Source organism: Babylonia areolata, chromosome 6 (assembly GCF_041734735.1).
Source record: "Babylonia areolata isolate BAREFJ2019XMU chromosome 6, ASM4173473v1, whole genome shotgun sequence".
Lineage (NCBI taxonomy): Eukaryota > Metazoa > Mollusca > Gastropoda > Neogastropoda > Buccinidae > Babylonia > Babylonia areolata.
Genome location: NC_134881.1, coordinates 7,370,846 through 7,390,845, shown reverse-complemented (window position 1 = coordinate 7,390,845; position 20,000 = coordinate 7,370,846). Strand labels below are relative to the sequence as shown.

Here is a 20,000-nt window from a genome sequence, read left to right as displayed (position 1 = left end):
AACTTGATTAAACAAGAGTAATAAACATATGTTCTCAAATAAAAACATTTCACATATTCGCTTTTAAAAAAAACCATTGCAATTAAGGTAGGGTAAACAAGCAAGGACAGTGACTGACCTTCAATCAGGTGAACAACAAGGTCAGACGTGCGGAAGTCATACTTCAGGCGAGTATGCAGACGACCCTGACTGCCGTCAACCGACGCTTGCTGCAGGACTATATCCTTCCGCGGATACAGATCTGGACGTATCGCACCTGCAGCAAGGACAGAGACCAGTAATACGGAGTAGGTATACATTAAACAACTGGATTTTTAGTTGTTGGATTTTGTTTTTTCTGTGAAGATATATTGGATACTAGTAATGCGGAGTCTGTAAGAATTATACAACTGGATTTTTGAGATTTTTATTTATTTATTTTTTTTTTTTGGTGAAGATATACTGGATGGCAGCATTATTTTCATTTGTGATCTTGGTGTCAGTTGATTTTTTTGTTATTGTTGAAGTTTGAGTAGTGGATGCAGTAAAATATATACAGCAGTGGTGTTTTTACTCTTTTGTTACTTATATAGCCCAGCCCACCGCAGATGGACATATAAGGGAGAAAAACTGTCAATATAGGCCCCAAAGACAGGCAGACAAACATCCCCACCCCCGCACGCACACACACACACACACACACACACACACACACATATATATATATATATATATATATATATATCTGGATATATATATATCTGTATATATATATATATATATATATATATATATATATATATATATATATACACGTGTTTGTGTGAGTGTGTGTGGAGAGAGAGAGAGAGAGAGAGAGAGAGAGAGAGAGAGAGAGACAGAGAGAGAGAGACAGACAGACAGACAGACAGACAGGCAGAGACAGAGACAGAGAGAACAAGGACATCAGATGCAGAAACACACCTGGAAAACCGCATCCTGTTCACAGACATATTTTAACTGCTTGCTTCCGCTGATACTCAATACTCTTTTTACGTTTTATTCTGTGTGTTTTGATATTCCTAACTCCTTGCAGCCGGCACTACTATTATTACAAGCTTCGTGTGTCTACCGAGAAAAGTCAAATCAATACGACACTGGATAAACGAGACTGTTACGTCCAGGACTAAGGAGTATTGTTCTTAGGAATGGTGAAATGGTGAAGCGGGTATCACATTTCCAGAGGTGAACATAATTTTAGTCATGAAAGCTGACTTACAGTTGTATAAACCACACACACGGATTATTTTGTTGTCACTGTTGTTGTTGCCTTCTTCTTCTTCTTCTTCTTCTTGTATGTGTATGTGTGAACAGTAAGTGCGTGTGTGTGTTTGTGTGTGTTTGAGTGTGTGGGCGTGAATGTGTACGTATGTCTTTGTTGCTTGTTTTATAATTGTGTGTGTGTGTGTGTGTGTGTGTGTGTGTGTGTGTGTGTGTGTGTGTGTGTGTGTGTGTGTGTGTATAAGTACCTATGTACATGTAATGTACCAATTGTTCCAGTTTTTCATCGCTTTGTTACCTTTAATAGACTATTCAAGTTCCTATTCTTATTCGTCGTCCTTATTATTTTATTTTATTTCAGTTTATTTCTTTATTTTTATGTTTTGTGTCGTTCGTTCTTTATTTTTTATGTCGTTAAATGGGCAGAATTGTAAAAAGGCCTTTACTGTGCCTAATTCTTTACCCATTAAAGATTCAATCAATCAATCAATCTTCTTCTTCTTCTTCTTCTTCTTCTTCTTCTTCTTCTTCTTCTTCTTCTTCTTCTTCAGTTTCTTTATGAAAACCGTAAGTTTCAGTTTCAGTTTCACCGTGTTGTAAGGGCTTAGTTTAATCCCTTGATTGCTGAACCTTGGTGAGCTGTGATCAGTATGGCACGAGTTTCTTCTTCTTCTCCTTCTCCTCCTCCTCCTCCTTCTTCTTCTCCTCATTCTTCTTCTTCTTCTCTTCTCCTCATTCTTCTTCTTTTTCTTCTTCTCCTCCTCCTCCTTCTCCTTCTTCTCCTCCTTCTTTTCTTCTTCTTCTTCTCCTCCTCCTCCTTCTTCTTCTTCTCCTCCTCCTTCTTCTTATTTCTGTACCGCAAACTTAAGTTTCAGTTTCACAGTGCTATAAGGGTTTTAGTTTCATTAACCCTTTGACTGCTGCTGACGAGAAGAAGAAGAAGAAGGAAGAAGAAGAAAAAAAAAGAAGAAGAAGAAAAAGAAGAAGAAGAAGATGATGATTATGAAGAAGAAGAAGAAGAAGAAGAAGAAGAAGAAGAAGAAGAAGAAGAAGAAGAAGAACAACAACAACAACAACAACAACAACAACGACAACAACAACAACGACAACAACAACAACAGCAAGAGCAAGAACAAGAAGAACAGGAACAAGAACAAGAAGATCATGTACAAGGGCCAAGCAGAACAAGAACACGATATCAATCAATAGCTACAGCAGTCAAAGGGTTAATTAAACCCTGTAATGAAGAACAGAAACCCAAGCCTGATGTCAGAGGACCAGTGGCGATAATGACGATAATGACTGACGGTTGCTGCGCCTCACCAAAGGCGGGCGAGATTTCTATACAAGAAGCAGACGATGTCAGACACAGGTGTTTCATAAACAACTGGCGGAGCTAAAACTGAAACCCACCTAGATTTTCCGGTGTCGCGTGCTTTCCGAACCCCCCCCCCTCCTAGAAACCACCACCCTGCCCCCTCCATTGTAAGATTGCCCTTCGTAGTCTTTTTCTTCTTTTTTGACTCACTTGTGTGTCGGTGTTCGGTTGTGTGTGTGTGTGTGTGTGTGTGTGTGTGTGTGTGTGTGTGTGTGTGTGTGTGTGTGTGTGTGTGTGTGTGTGTGTGTGTGTGTGTGTGTGTGTCCGTGGTAAACTTTAACATTGACATTTTCTCTGCAAATACTTTGTCAGTTGACACCAAATTTGGCATAAAAATAGGAAAAATTCAGTTCTTTCCAGTCATAATATTGCACCTCTGGGATGGGCACAAAAAAAAAAAGAAAAAAAAGAAGCCTAATTATATGCAAACTGCATTTACTGATATATTTATATTTTTTGTATTCTCTAAACTTGGCACTTTGACCTCTTATTCTGACACAACAACAAGAGGAGTCATTATTATCATTTTTTGTTCAAACAGGAACTTCTTTTGATAAGCATGGAATTTTTATTTATTTTGCAAATGTTTTGGTGCAGAGAGTGAAGAAGGGAAATTACTCTAATTAATGCTAGGGGACTTAATTTATCACAAGTGAGTCTTGAAGGCCTTGCCTCTCTTGTTTTTCTTTCTTTCCTTTTTTCTTTCTTTCTTTCTTAACGTGGAGTGATGGCCTGGAGGGAACGCGTCCGCCTAGGAAGCGAGAGAATCTGAGCGCACTGGTTCGAATCACGGCTCAGCCGCCGATATTTTCTCCCCCTCCACTAGACCTTGGGTGATGGTCTGGACGCTAGTCATTCGGATGAGACAATAAACCGAGGTCCCGTGTGCAGCATGCACTTAGTGCATGTAAAAGAACCTACGGCAACAAAATGGTTGTTCCTGACAAAATTCTGCAGAAAAATTCACTTTGATAGGAAAAACAAATAAAACTGCACGCAGGAAAAAACACAAAAAATGGGTGGCGCTGTTGTGTAGCGACGCGCTCTCCCTGGGGAGAGCAGCCCGAATTTCACACTGTTGTGACAAAAATAAATACAAGTAAAAATACAAATAACGATTGTTCTTTTCAATTTACAAAACCGAACTTTTTACATCCATACATTTGTCCATACACATGTTCCTTCGTCCATTAATATAATCAATATATAGATGTACGCTTATCGAAACACGCACGCACACACACGCACACAGACAGACACACACACACACACACACACACACACACACACACACACACACACACACACACACACACACGCACGCATGCGCGCGCACACACAAACACACACACTATATTACGCGGAATTACATAACATGAAATGACATAACATTGCATTACATCACAATAATCCACAAGAAATGCACCAACTGAACCATTACAGAGCCAGATTAGTTTTCATGTGTTAGCGTTGTACTGTTCTCTCTCTCTCTCTCTCTCTCTCTCTCCTCTCTCTTTCTCTCTTTCCCATACACGTAAAAATACAAATACATGCACACACACACATGCACACAAGCGCGCGCGCGCATACACACACACACACACACACACACACACACACACACACACACACACACACACACACATTCAAGCTCAGACACGTTCTCCTTCCCTTTCCGACACACGAGTTATTAAGACTATCCTGGAACATCCTTTTAGTTAACGATGCGAATCCCGTCAAGGTATCCAGGAAACTGACCCCAATCATTAAAAAAAAAAAAAAAAAAAAAAAAAAACAGGAACAGCAACAACAAAACCGATTGCGTTCAATCACCACATCTTACGAGAGTTTTGGCAATAGGCTTTTCTGGGCTTCAACATCATAATGATGACTGTTTGACTGAATCAGGGTGCGGGATCCTCGCTAAAGAGTGGCCTCATGGCGACCAAACAACACACATAGTTCCCTGTTGACGTGGGGCAGGCGCAAGATTACGACAGACTTAGCGCGGCTTTAGTAGTGATTATATGATAATCGTGATTCAGAAAAAGTGGGGTAGGAGTAAATCCAGGAAATTGAATCTTTTCATTAACACACACACACACACACACACACACACACACACACACACACACACACACACACACACACAACAAACAAAAATACAAACAACAAACAAACAAACAACCCTCCAAAAACAAACAAACAAACAAACAAAAACCCAAACAAACAACAACAAAAACCCGATTGCGTTCTATCACATCTTACGAGAGAATGGGGAACGTTTTGGCGCGGCAGGTTGAAGTTATAAAGTTCATCACATTTTTTCTTTCTTCTGGGCTTCAAGATCACAGTGAAGACACAGACAGTGGAATGGTTCGGAACATAAGTCAGAAGAAAAGAAAGCAGGAAAGCAAAAAGAAATAAATTGCAATGATGATCGTCCTCACAGTAACACGAAGTTGTTCGGTGTTACGTCCACTCAGGCCTGCCTACGCCGGAGCGTAATACGTCCATACAACCATCTCCCAACCCACAGAAATAAATATAAAAGACTGAGCACAAAAATCATATATATAATAAAAGGAAAGAAAGAAAGAAAGAAAGAAATGAAAGAGAAAAGAAACAGAAGAAGAAAATAGGTAGAGGGGAGTGAGAGAAGAAAAAAGGTGAGATTAAAAGGATAAATGGAGGAAAACAGAAAGAAAAAAAAAACGTCAGAAGAAGAGAAAGAAGACGCAAAAGAAAGAAAAGAAAAGAAAAGAAAAGAAAGAAAGAAAATATTTTCAGTTTAATGTTCTTTACAAACTGACTGGAAAGAAAAAGGACCATACAAAAAGAGAGAGATCAGTTTCAGTTTCAGTAGCTCAAGGAGGCGTCACTGCGTTCGGACAAATCCATATACGCTACACCACATCTGCCAAGCACATGCCTGACCAGCAGCGTAACCCAACGCGCTTTGTCAGGCCTTGAGGAAAAAGAGAGAGAGAGAGAGAGAAGAAGCAAAGAAAGAAAAAAGAAAGAAAAGAAAAGAAAAGAAAGAAAGAATATATTTTCACTTTAATGTTGTTTACAGACAAACTGATTGGACAGAAAAGGACAATACAAAATGAGAGAGAAGAGTCAAAGACAGACAGAAAGAAAGAAAGAAAGAAAGAAGAAAGAAAGAAGGAAAAAAAGAAAAAGAAACTATTTTCGCTTTAATGTTGTTTACAGACAAACTGATTGGAAAGAAAAGGACAATACAAAAAGAGAGAGAAGAAGCAAAGAAAGAAAGAAAGAAAGAAGAAAGAAAGAAGGAAAAAAAAGAAAAAGAAACTATTTTCGCTTTAATGTTTTTTACAGACAAACTGATTGGACAGAAAAGGACAATACAAAAAGAGAGAGAAGAAGCAAAGAAAGAAAGAAAGAAAGAAAGAAAGAAAGAAGGAAAGAAAGAAAAAGAAACTATTTTCGCTTTAATGTTCTTTACAGACAAACTGATTGGACAGAAAAGGACAATACAAAAAGAGAGAGAAGAGTCAAAGACAGACAGAAGGACAGAAAGAAAGAAAGAAAGAAAGAAAGAAAGAAAGAAAGAAAGAAAAGAAAGAAGGAAAGAAAGACAAAGAAACTATTTTTAGTTTAATGTTGTTTACAGACAAACTGATTGGACAGAAAAGGACAATACAAAAAGAGAGAGAAGAAGCAAAGACAGACAGAAGGACAGAAAGAAAGAAAGAAAGAGAGAAGGAAAGAAAGAAAAAGAAACTATTTTCGCTTTAATGTTGTTTACAGACAAACTGATTGGACAGAAAAGGACAATACAAAAAGAGAGAGAAGAGTCAAAGAAAGAAAGAAAGAAAGAAAGAAAGAAAGAAGGAAAGAAAGAAAAAGAAACTATTTTCGCTTTAATGTTGTTTACAGACAAACTGATTGGACAGAAAAGGACAATACAAAAAGAGAGAGAAGAGTCAAAGAAAGAAAGAAAGAAAGAAAGAAAGAAAGAGAGAAAGGAAAGAAAGAAGGAAAGAAATAAAAAGAAAATATTTTCGCTTTAATGTTGTTTACAGACAAACTGATTGGACAGAAAAGGACAATACAAAAAGAGAGAGAAGAGTCAAAGAAAGAAAGAAAGAAAGAAAGAAAGAAAGAAAGAAGGAAAAAAAAGAAAAAGAAACTATTTTCGCTTTAATGTTGTTTACAGACAAACTGATTGGACAGAAAAGGACAATACAAAAAGAGAGAGAAGAGTCAAAGAAAGAAAGAAAGAAAGAAAGAAAGAAAGAAAGAAAGAAAGAAAGAAAGAAAGAGAGAAGGAAAGAAAGAAAAAGAAACTATTTTCGCTTTAATGTTGTTTACAGACAAACTGATTGGACAGAAAAGGACAATACAAAAAGAGAGACAAGAGTCAAAGAAAGAAAGAAAGAAAGAAAGAAAGAAAGAAAGAAAGAAAGAAGGAAAGAAAGAAAAAGAAACTATTTTCGCTTTAATGTTGTTTACAGACAAACTGATTGGACAGAAAAGGACAATACAAAAAGAGAGAGAAGAGTCAAAGAAAGAAAGAAAGAAAGAAAGAAAGAAAAGAAAGAAAGAAAGAAGGAAAAAAAAGAAAAAGAAACTATTTTCGCTTTAATGTTGTTTACAGACAAACTGATTGGACAGAAAAGGACAATACAAAAAGAGAGAGAAGAGTCAAAGAAAGAAAGAAAGAAAGAAAGAAAGAAAGAAAGAAAGAAGGAAAAAAAAGAAAAAGAAACTATTTTCGCTTTAATGTTTTTTTACAGACAAACTGATTGGACAGAAAAGGACAATACAAAAAGAGAGAGAAGAAGCAAAGAAAGAAAGGAAAGAAAGAAAGAAAGAGAGAAGGAAAGAAAGAAAAAGAAACTATTTTCGCTTTAATGTTGTTTACAGACAAACTGATTGGACAGAAAAGGACAATACAAAAAGAGAGAGAAGAGTCAAAGACAGACAGAAGGACAGAAAGAAAGAAAGAAAGAAAGAAAGAAAGAAAGAAAGAAAGAAAAGAAAGAAGGAAAGAAAGACAAAGAAACTATTTTTACTTTAATGTTGTTTACAGACAAACTGATTGGACAGAAAAGGACAATACAAAAAGAGAGAGAAGAAGCAAAGACAGACAGAAGGACAGAAAGAAAGAAAGAAGGAAAGAAAGAAAAAGAAAATATTTTCGCTTTAATGTTGTTTACAGACAAACTGATTGGACAGAAAAGGACAATACAAAAAGAGAGAGAAGAGTCAAAGAAAGAAAGAAAGAAAGAAAGAAAGAAAGAAGGAAAAGAAAGAAAGAAAGAAAGAAGGAAAGAAAGAAAAAGAAACTATTTTCGCTTTAATGTTGTTTACAGACAAACTGATTGGACAGAAAAGGACAATACAAAAAGAGAGAGAAGAGTCAAAGAAAGAAAGAAAGAAAGAAAGAAAGAAAGAGAGAAAGGAAAGAAAGAAGGAAAGAAATAAAAAGAAAATATTTTCGCTTTAATGTTGTTTACAGACAAACTGATTGGACAGAAAAGGACAATACAAAAAGAGAGAGAAGAGTCAAAGAAAGAAAGAAAGAAGAAAGAAAGAAAGAAAGAAAGAAAGAAGGAAAGAATGAAAAAGAAAATATTTTCGCTTTAATGTTGTTTACAGACAAACTGATTGGACAGAAAAGGACAATACAAAAAGAGAGAGAAGAGTTAAAGAAAGAAAGAAAGAAAGAAAGAAAAGAAAGAAAGAAAAGAAAGAAGGAAAGAAAGAAAAAGAAACTATTTTTCCTTTAATGTTGTTTACAGACAAACTGACTGGACAGAAAAGGACAATACAAAAAGAGAGAGAAGAAGCAAAGAAAGACAGAAAGAAAGAAAGAAAGAAAGAAAAGAAAGAAGGAAAGAAAGAAAAAGAAAATATTTTCGCTTTAATGTTGTTTACAGACAAACTGATTGGAAAGAAAATGACAATACAAAAAGAGAGAGAAGAGTCAAAGAAAGACAGAAAGAAAGAAAGAAAAGAAAAGAAAGAAGGAAAGAAAGAAAGAAAAAGAAAATATTTTCGCTTTAATGTTGTTTACAGACAAACTGATTGGACAGAAAAGGACAATACAAAAAGAGAGAGAAGAAGCAAAGAAAGACAGAAAGACAGAAAGAAAGAAAGAAAGAAAGAAAAGAAAGAAGGAAAGAAAGAAAAAGAAACTATTTTTGCTTTAATGTTGTTTACAGACAAACTGATTGGAAAGAAAAGGACAATACAAAAAGAGAGAGAAGAGTCAAAGAAAGAAAGAAAGAAAAGAAAGAAGGAAAAAAAGAAAAAGAAACTATTTTTCCTTTAATGTTGTTTACAGACAAACTGATTGGACAGAAAAGGACAATACAAAAAGAGAGAGAAGAGTCAAAGACAGACAGAAGGACAGAAAGAAAGAAAGAAAGAAAGAAAGAAAGAAAGAAAGAAAAGAAAGAAGGAAAGAAAGACAAAGAAACTATTTTTACTTTAATGTTGTTTACAGACAAACTGATTGGACAGAAAAGGACAATACAAAAAGAGAGAGAAGAAGCAAAGACAGACAGAAGGACAGAAAGAAAGAAAGAAAGAAAGAAAGAAGGAAAGAAAGAAAAAGAAAATATTTTCGCTTTAATGTTGTTTACAGACAAACTGATTGGACAGAAAAGGACAATACAAAAAGAGAGAGAAGAGTCAAAGAAAGAAAGAAAGAAAGAAAGAAAGAAGGAAAAAGAAAGAAAGAAAGAAAGAAGGAAAGAAAGAAAAAGAAACTATTTTCGCTTTAATGTTGTTTACAGACAAACTGATTGGACAGAAAAGGACAATACAAAAAGAGAGAGAAGAGTCAAAGAAAGAAAGAAAGAAAGAAAGAAAGAAAGAAAGAGAGAAAGGAAAGAAAGAAGGAAAGAAATAAAAAGAAAATATTTTCGCTTTAATGTTGTTTACAGACAAACTGATTGGACAGAAAAGGACAATACAAAAAGAGAGAGAAGAGTCAAAGAAAGAAAGAAAGAAAGAAAGAAAGAAAGAAGGAAAAAAAAGAAAAAGAAACTATTTTCGCTTTAATGTTGTTTACAGACAAACTGATTGGACAGAAAAGGACAATACAAAAAGAGAGAGAAGAGTCAAAGAAAGAAAGAAAGAAAGAAAGAAAGAAAGAAAGAAAGAAAGAAAGAGAGAAGGAAAGAAAGAAAAAGAAACTATTTTCGCTTTAATGTTGTTTACAGACAAACTGATTGGACAGAAAAGGACAATACAAAAAGAGAGAGAAGAGTCAAAGAAAGAAAGAAAGAAAGAAAGAAAGAAAGAAAGAAAGAAAGAAAGAAAGAAGGAAAGAAAGAAAAAGAAACTATTTTCGCTTTAATGTTGTTTACAGACAAACTGATTGGACAGAAAAGGACAATACAAAAAGAGAGAGAAGAGTCAAAGAAAGAAAGAAAGAAAGAAAGAAAGAAAGAAAGAAAGAAAGAAAGAAAGAAAAAAAAGAAAAAGAAACTATTTTCGCTTTAATGTTGTTTACAGACAAACTGATTGGACAGAAAAGGACAATACAAAAAGAGAGAGAAGAGTCAAAGAAAGAAAGAAAGAAAGAAAGAAAGAAAGAAAGAAGGAAAAAAAAGAAAAAGAAACTATTTTCGCTTTAATGTTTTTTACAGACAAACTGATTGGACAGAAAAGGACAATACAAAAAGAGAGAGAAGAAGCAAAGAAAGAAAGAAAGAAAGAAAGAAAGAGAGAAGGAAAGAAAGAAAAAGAAACTATTTTCGCTTTAATGTTGTTTACAGACAAACTGATTGGACAGAAAAGGACAATACAAAAAGAGAGAGAAGAGTCAAAGACAGACAGAAGGACAGAAAGAAGAAGAAGAAAGAAAGAAAGAAAAGAAAGAAAGAAAGAAAAGAAAGAAGGAAAGAAAGACAAAGAAACTATTTTTACTTTAATGTTGTTTACAGACAAACTGATTGGACAGAAAAGGACAATACAAAAAGAGAGAGAAGAAGCAAAGACAGACAGAAGGACAGAAAGAAAGAAAGAAAGAAAGAAAGAAGGAAAGAAAGAAAAAGAAAATATTTTCGCTTTAATGTTGTTTACAGACAAACTGATTGGACAGAAAAGGACAATACAAAAAGAGAGAGAAGAGTCAAAGAAAGAAAGAAAGAAAGAAAGAAAGAAGGAAAAGAAAGAAAGAAAGAAAGAAGGAAAGAAAGAAAAAGAAACTATTTTCGCTTTAATGTTGTTTACAGACAAACTGATTGGACAGAAAAGGACAATACAAAAAGAGAGAGAAGAGTCAAAGAAAGAAAGAAAGAAAGAAAGAAAGAAAGAAAGAAAGAAAGAAAGAAGGAAAGAAAGAAAAAGAAACTATTTTCGCTTTAATGTTGTTTACAGACAAACTGATTGGACAGAAAAGGACAATACAAAAAGAGAGAGAAGAGTCAAAGAAAGAAAGAAAGAAAGAAAGAAAGAAAGAAAAGAAAGAAAGAAAGAAGGAAAGAATGAAAAAGAAAATATTTTCGCTTTAATGTTGTTTACAGACAAACTGATTGGACAGAAAAGGACAATACAAAAAGAGAGAGAAGAGTCAAAGAAAGACAGAAAGAAAGAAAGAAAAGAAAAGAAAGAAGGAAAGAAAGAAAGAAAAAGAAAATATTTTCGCTTTAATGTTGTTTACAGACAAACTGATTGGACAGAAAAGGACAATACAAAAAGAGAGAGAAGAAGCAAAGAAAGACAGAAAGACAGAAAGAAAGATAGAAAGAAAGAAAAGAAAGAAGGAAAGAAAGAAAAAGAAACTATTTTTGCTTTAATGTTGTTTACAGACAAACTGATTGGAAAGAAAAGGACAATACAAAAAGAGAGAGAAGAGTCAAAGAAAGAAAGAAAGAAAAGAAAGAAGGAAAAAAAGAAAAAGAAACTATTTTTCCTTTAATGTTGTTTACAGACAAACTGATTGGACAGAAAAGGACAATACAAAAAGAGAGAGAAGAGTCAAAGACAGACAGAAGGACAGAAAGAAAGAAAGAAAGAAAGAAAGAAAGAAAAGAAAGAAGGAAAGAAAGACAAAGAAACTATTTTTACTTTAATGTTGTTTACAGACAAACTGATTGGACAGAAAAGGACAATACAAAAAGAGAGAGAAGAAGCAAAGACAGACAGAAGGACAGAAAGAAAGAAAGAAAGAAAGAAAGAAGGAAAGAAAGAAAAAGAAAATATTTTCGCTTTAATGTTGTTTACAGACAAACTGATTGGACAGAAAAGGACAATACAAAAAGAGAGAGAAGAGTCAAAGAAAGAAAGAAAGAAAGAAAGAAAGAAGGAAAAGAAAGAAAGAAAGAAAGAAGGAAAGAAAGAAAAAGAAACTATTTTCGCTTTAATGTTGTTTACAGACAAACTGATTGGACAGAAAAGTACAATACAAAAAGAGAGAGAAGAGTCAAAGAAAGAAAGAAAGAAAGAAAGAAAGAAAGAAAGAAAGAGAGAAAGGAAAGAAAGAAGGAAAGAAATAAAAAGAAAATATTTTCGCTTTAATGTTGTTTACAGACAAACTGATTGGACAGAAAAGGACAATACAAAAAGAGAGAGAAGAGTCAAAGAAAGAAAGAAAGAAAGAAAGAAAGAAAGAAAGAAGGAAAAAAAAGAAAAAGAAACTATTTTCGCTTTAATGTTGTTTACAGACAAACTGATTGGACAGAAAAGGACAATACAAAAAGAGAGAGAAGAGTCAAAGAAAGAAAGAAAGAAAGAAAGAAAGAAAGAAAGAAAGAAAGAAAGAAGGAAAGAAAGAAAAAGAAACTATTTTCGCTTTAATGTTGTTTACAGACAAACTGATTGGACAGAAAAGGACAATACAAAAAGAGAGAGAAGAGTCAAAGAAAGAAAGAAAGAAAGAAAGAAAGAAAGAAAGAAAGAAAGAAAGAAAGAAGGAAAGAATGAAAAAGAAAATATTTTCGCTTTAATGTTGTTTACAGACAAACTGATTGGACAGAAAAGGACAATACAAAAAGAGAGAGAAGAGTTAAAGAAAGAAAGAAAGAAAGAAAGAAAAGAAAGAAAGAAAAGAAAGAAGGAAAGAAAGAAAAAGAAACTATTTTTCCTTTAATGTTGTTTACAGACAAACTGACTGGACAGAAAAGGACAATACAAAAAGAGAGAGAAGAAGCAAAGAAAGACAGAAAGAAAGAAAGAAAGAAAGAAAAGAAAGAAGGAAAGAAAGAAAAAGAAAATATTTTCGCTTTAATGTTGTTTACAGACAAACTGATTGGAAAGAAAATGACAATACAAAAAGAGAGAGAAGAGTCAAAGAAAGACAGAAAGAAAGAAAGAAAAGAAAAGAAGAAGGAAAGAAAGAAAGAAAAAGAAAATATTTTCGCTTTAATGTTGTTTACAGACAAACTGATTGGACAGAAAAGGACAATACAAAAAGAGAGAGAAGAAGCAAAGAAAGACAGAAAGAAAGAAAGAAAGAAAGAAAGAAAGAAAAGAAAGAAGGAAAGAAAGAAAAAGAAACTATTTTTGCTTTAATGTTGTTTACAGACAAACTGATTGGAAAGAAAAGGACAATACAAAAAGAGAGAGAAGAAGCAAAGAAAGAAAGAAAGAAAGAAAGAAAGAAAGAAAAGAAAGAAGGAAAGAAAGAAAAAGAAACTATTTTCGCTTTAATGTTGTTTACAGACAAACTGATTGGACAGAAAAGGACAATACAAAAAGAGAGAGAAGAAGCGAAGAAAGAAAGAAAGAAAGAAAGAAAGAAAGAAAAAAGAAAAGAAAAGAAAAGACAGACAAAAACGAAATAAAGAAAGAAAAAACGAAATTCAGTTCATGTTGTTTACAGCCAAACTGATTGGGAAGACCACATCGGGTCTATAATCACTTCAGAAACCCAACACTTAGACATAAAAAAACAAAACAAAAACAGAAACAAAAATCAAACAAACAAACAAACAAAAAACCGAAAAAACAAAAAAAATCCCAAACAAACAAAATAACATGAATGGAAGACGAGAAATACTTCAGACAGAAAAAAACTGCAGAAAGAGAAAAAAAAGAATCGGACAGAATCAAACATCGCCAAACAAATCCCCCAACCCTCTACACAGAGAGAGAGAGAGAGAGAGAGAGAGAGAGAGAGAGAGGGAGGGAGAGAGAGGGAGGGAGGGAGAGAGAGAGAAAGGGAGCGAGAAATGGAGAGAGAGAGTAGAAAGAGAGAGAGAAAGAGGGAGAGAGAGAGAGGGAGGGAGGGAGAGAGAGGGAGGGAGGGAGGGAGAGAGAGAAAGGGAGCGAGAAATGGAGAGAGAGAGAGGAGAAAGAGAGAGAGAAAGAGGGAGAGAGAGGGAGGGAGAGAGAGGGAGGGAGAGAGAGAGGGAAGGAGAGAGGGAAGGAGAGAGAGGAGGAAGAGAAAGAGAGAGGAAGGGAGAGAGAGGGAAGGAGAGAGAGGGAGGGAGAGAGAGAGAGAGGGGGAGGGAGAGAGGGAAAGAGGGAGGGAGAGAGAGAGGGAGGGAAAAAGGGAGGGAGAGAGAAAGAAAGAAGAGAAAGAGAGAGAGAAAGAGGGAGAGAGTTTATCATGCATGCTTGCGTACGTGCAAGCACAATACAATCACAAGGCCAAGGCTACACAGTGTTGTGATTTACTTCCGTTTTCTCGCATGTTGCAATGTTGGTAAACAATACTATCATTCTTTCTTTGGAAGGTGAGATGTTACAATGTTACAATGTTGGTAAACAATAATATCATTCTTTCTTTGGAAGGTGAGATGTTACAATGTTACAATGTTGGTAGACAATAACATTATTCTTTCTTTGGAAGGGAGATGTTACAATGTTACAAAGTTGGTAAACAATAATATTATTCTTTCTTTGGAAGGGAGATATTACAATGTTACAATGTTGGTAGACAATAACATTATTCTTTCTTTGGAAGGGAGATATTACAATGTTACAAAGTTGGTAAACAATAATATTATTCTTTCTTTGGAAGGGAGATGTTACAATGTTACAATGTTGGTAGACAATAACATTATTCTTTCTTCGGAAGGGAGATATTACAATGTTACAAAGTTGGTAAACAATAACATTATTCTTTCTTTGGAAGGGAGATGTTACAAAGTTGGTAAACAATAATATTATTCTTTCTTTGGAAGGGAGATGTTATGAAGTTGGTAAACAATAATATTATTCTTTCTTTGGAAGGGAGATGTTACAAAGTTGGTAAACAATAACATTATTCTTTCTTTGGAAGGGGGATGTTACAAAGTTGGTAAACAATAATATTATTCTTTCTTTGGAAGGGAGATGTTACAATGTTACAAAGTTGGTAAATAATAGTTGTTGTTTTTTTTCTTTGGAAGAGAGATGTTTTAAGGGAACTAAACCGGGTTTGGTTCGTACATTTGTATTTTGTATTTGTATTTCTTTTTATCACAACAGATTTCTCTGTGTGAAATTCGGGCTGCTCTCCCCAGGGAGAGCGCGTCGCTACACTACAGCGCCACCCATTTTTTTTTTTTTTGTATTTTTTCCTGCATGCAGTTTTATTTGTTTTTCCTATCGATGTGGATTTTTCTACAGAATTTTGCCAGGAACAACCCTTTTGTTGCCGTGGGTTCTTTTACGTGCGCTAAGTGCATGCTGCACACGGGACCTCGGTTTATCGTCTCATCCGAATGACTAGCGTCCAGACCACCACTCAAGGTCTAGTGGAGGGGAAGAAAATATCGGCGGCTGAACCGTGATTCGAACCAGCGCGCTCAGATTCTCTCGCTTCCTTGGCGGACGCGTTACCTCTAGGCCATCACTGGAGAGTGACGTCGCTTGAGTTAGAATAAATGGTTGACTTCAATTCACTGTCTAGTCAAAATGGTACAAACACACGTGCCCCGCTCATCCATCACAATGCAACATCACAACATGTTGACAACTCACTAGCAAGTTACCATCGCTTTTGATAATAATAATCATCGGAGCGTTTGTGTCTCTTTTGAATAACACCAACAGTACAGTGGTGTGTGTGTGTGTGTGTGTGTGTGTGTGTGTGTGTGTGTGTGTGTGTTACTGTACGTTTGTGCACGTGTGTTTCTTTTTTTTATCAATGTGTCTTTAAAAAACAGAGAGAGTAGAATTGTAAGGATTTCTCTTCTGTGTATGCAAATGAGATTTTGTTTCGTTTGTACGTACTATAAAAACAAGAGAGGCAAGGCCTTCAAGACTCACTTGTGATAAATTAAGTCCCCTAGCATTAATTACAGAGTAATTTCCCTTTTTCACTATCTGCACCAAAACATTTGCAAAAAAAAAAAAAAAAAAAAAAAAAAAAAAAAAAAAAATCATGCTTAGCAAAAGAAGTTCCTGTTTGAACAAAAAAATGATAATAATGACTCCTCTTGTTGTTGTGTCAGAATAAGAGGTCAAAGTGCCAAGTTTAGAGAATACATAAAATATAAATATAACAGTAAATGCAGTTTGCATATAATTAGGCTTCTTTTTTTTATTTTTTTGTGCCCATCCCAGAGGTGCAATTAATGTTTTAAACAAGATGACTGGTAAGAACTGAATTTTTCCTATTTTTATGCCAAATGTGGTGTCAACTGACAAAGTATTTGCAGAGAAAGTGTCAATGTTAAAGTTTACCACGGACACACACACACACACACACACACACACACACACACACACACACACACACACACACACACAGAAACAACCGAACACCGGGTTAAAACATAGACTCACTTTGTTTACACAAGTGAGTCAAAAACTGGCAGATGAAACGAGCATCGCTTCACAATCTTTAGTATTTGGGTCCGTTTATTTATTTATTTTTTTTCCAGGGATCGATCACATTTCAAGTGGCAGGTGGGCGACGCTTCCTGGATGCTTTGGAGTTAATCAATCATTACAAGCAAAGAGAATGCCTGGCCAGCACGTTGGGGTTATTTGAGGTCAAACATCTGCTCCGATTTTTTTTTTGTGACTCAATTGTGTGAACAGTGAGTCTGTGATATAATCCGTGTGTTCGGTTGTGTGTGTGTGTGTGTGTGTGTGTGTGTGTGTGTGTGTGTGTGTGTGTGTGTGTGTGTGTGTGTGTGTGTGTGTGTGTGTGTGTGTGTGTGTGTGTGTGTCCATGGGAAACTTTAACATTAACATTTTCTCTGGAAATACTTTGTCAGTCATTATGAAATTTAGCATGAAAATAGTAAGAAAAACATTTTTACAGTCGTAGAAATAAGAGATTGTAAGTCTCCTGAATTACGGCGTGTTTCCGGATCATTAACGACTTATTTCGTTGAAGCTATTTCCGGATTCCGAAAACACCAATTTTCCGCTTCCCAGTTACCGTTACTGAAGAAAGTGACAATAGGAGATTTGCTGGAGAGTTTCTACAGATACGTGATACATGTCGGTAAGTGGACACGTATGCAAAGATGCTGGCTGACAGTAAATCTGATCCGCTAGACACTATTGTTTAAGAAAAGAGGAAGAGATTGAGAGAGGGAGAGAGAGAGGGGTGGGGGGGAGGATGGGTGGAGAGTCAGATCGAGAGATATAGAGTGAGAGAGAGAGAGAGAGAGAGAGAGAGAGAGAGAGAGAGAGAGAGATAGCGACTGAGAGAGACACACACAGATAGACACAGACAGAGCCAAAGAGAGAGAGAGAGAACAAGAGAGCAAGAGAGAGAGGAGGGGTAAGAGCAGAAAACGTGTGAGAGAGAAATAGAAGAGAGAGAGAGAGAGAGAGAGAGAGAGAGAGAGAGAGAGAGAGAGACAGACAGACAGACAGAAGAAAAAAGAGAGCAAGAGAGAAGCAGAGAGACAGAGACAGAGAGAGACAAAGAAAAGAGAGCAAGTGAGAGAGAGAGATAGAGAGTGAAAGGTAGAGAGAGAGAGAAAGAGAGAGAGAGAGACAGACAGACAGACATATATATATATATATATATATATAGAGAGAGAGAGAGAGAGAGACAGATAGATAGATAGAAAGAGAGAGAGAGAGAGAGAGAGAGAGAGAGAGAGAGACAGAGACAGAGACAGAGAGACAGACAGAGAGCGACAGACACAGACACATATAGATACACAGCCAGGCAGACAAAGTAAGCGCATATCTCATAAACACCACATTAGAAACCTCCATCCTTTTAATCCACCCCAACCCCAACCCCTCCCCCCCCCTTTTTCTTTCTCCCATCAACCCTCCGCACCCCCACCCCACCCCTCCTCACCCCCACGCGCCCGACCCGCACGCTCGATCCCTCCGTCTCCCAAACTCACCAAAATTGGCCTCGAAAACAAGACTGTCGACGCTGGCGTCACTGCGCGCGCTGATGGAGGAAGTGTCGTCAGTGGTGTGCTCACTGCGCAGACTCCCGCGGGACGGGGTGGAGATGGAGGCGGAACGAGGCTGCACGGCACGTGGCTCCCTCGTGACCTGGATGTCCTGGAAACACACAGACAGACAGACAGACAGCATGTGCCCATGTCAGTGACGCGAGTGTGCTGACGCTGAAGAGATTTTGTTTGATGTCATATGTATGTCACCTATTATGAGCGTAGTCTGTGTGACCAAGCTGCAGGGTAGAAGCGAAAATTCGTATTTTTTAAATATTTATTTTTGTTTAGTTTAACAAAATAGGTGTTGGTTTTCAACTTTGTTTTACACACACACACACACACACACACACACACACACACACACACACACACACACACACACACACACACAGAGTACAGGTTTTGTAAGACCGTGTTTTCCGAATGCTCCACCACGGGGAAATTCCGAGTGCCAAAACAAGTGTCTCGACCGTAACAGCTATTGCTCGTTCATTGACAACAAAGGATAAAATCATGTATGTGGGAGTGATGGGCGACATTTATTGCAAGTGCCCACCCAATGCACGCCCAAAGAATAAGTCCATATTTTCCATCTTAAATCTACCTTGGTCTAATGTCGTAAACAGGAGGCACATGAAAAAAAACAACATACAGCAAGATGTGAAGAACATATTTTCCGATGGGATGCCTTTTCCCCCTCTGGCCTACTTTATCAATGGAATGCAATTCCCCCCTCTGCCCTATTTACTCATGGAATGCCATTCCCCCCTCTGGCCTATTTACTAATGGAATGTCATCCCCCCCCCTCTGGCCTATTTACTAATGGAAAGCTATTCCCCCCTCTGGCCTATTTACTAAATGAATGTCATTCTCCACTCTGGCCTATTTACTAAATGAATGTCATTCCCCCCTCTGGCCTATTTACTAAATGAATGCCATTCCCCCCTCTGGCCTATTCACTAATACAATGCCATTCACCCCTCTGGCCTATTCACTAAATGAATGCCATTCACCCCTCTGGCCTATTCACTAATACAATGCCATTCATCCCTCTGGCCTATTCACTAAATGAATGCCATTCCCCCCATCTGGCCTATTCACTAAATGAATGCCATTCCCCCCTCTGGCCTATTCACTAATACAATGCCATTCCCCCCTCTGGCCTACTTACTAAATGAAAGTCATTCTCCACTCTGGCCTATTTACTAAATGAATGCCATTCCCCCCTCTGGCCTATTCACTAAATGAATGCCATTCCCCCCTCTGGCCTATTTACTAATACAATGCCATTCTTCCCTCTGGCCTATTCACTAATACAATGCCATTCCCCCCTCTGGCCTATTTACTAAATGAATGCCATTCTTCCCTCTGGCCTATTCACTAATACAATGCCATTCCTCCCTCTGGCCTATTTACTAAATGAATGCCATTCCCCCCTCTGGCCTATTTACTAATACAATGCCATTCCCCCCCTCTGGCCTATTCACTAATACAATGCCATTCCCCCCTCTGGCCTATTCACTAATACAATGTCATTCCCCCCCCTTTGGCCTATTCACTAATACAATGCCATTCCCCCCTCTGGCCTATTCACTAATACAATGCCATTTCCCCCTCTGGCCTATTCACTAATACAATGCCATTCCCCCCTCTGGCCTATTCACTAAAAGAATGCCATTCCCCCCTCTGGTCTATTCACTAATACAATGCCATTCCCCCCTCTGGCCTACTTACTAAATGAAAGTCATTCTCCACTCTGGCCTATTTACTAAATGAATGCCATTCCCCCCTCTGGCCTATTTACTAAATGAATGCCATTCTTCCCTCTGGCCTATTCACTAATACAATGCCATTCTTCCCTCTGGCCTATTCACTAATACAATGCCATTCCCCCCTCTGGCCTATTTACTAAATGAATGCCATTCCCCCCTCTGGCCTATTTACTAATACAATGCCATTCCCCCCCTCTGGCCTATTCACTAATACAATGCCATTCCCCCCTCTGGCCTATTCACTAATACAATGCCATTTCCCCCTCTGGCCTATTCACTAATACAATGCCATTTCCCCCTCTGGCCTATTCACTA

At 36.8% G+C, this 20,000-nt stretch overlaps 1 protein-coding gene across 1 annotated transcript in view; it reads right to left on the bottom strand.

Moving 5' to 3' along the window:
• LOC143283266 (synaptotagmin-6-like) overlaps positions 1-20,000 on the bottom strand; it is a 105,530-nt gene that overhangs the window by 9,035 nt on the left and 76,495 nt on the right. The window contains exons 2-3 of the mRNA XM_076589448.1: positions 17,854-18,019; positions 119-256 (exon numbers count right to left, since the gene is read on the bottom strand). Coding sequence (XP_076445563.1) covers positions 119-256; positions 17,854-18,019 — 304 coding nt within the window. The remainder of the gene's footprint in view (positions 1-118; positions 257-17,853; positions 18,020-20,000) is intronic.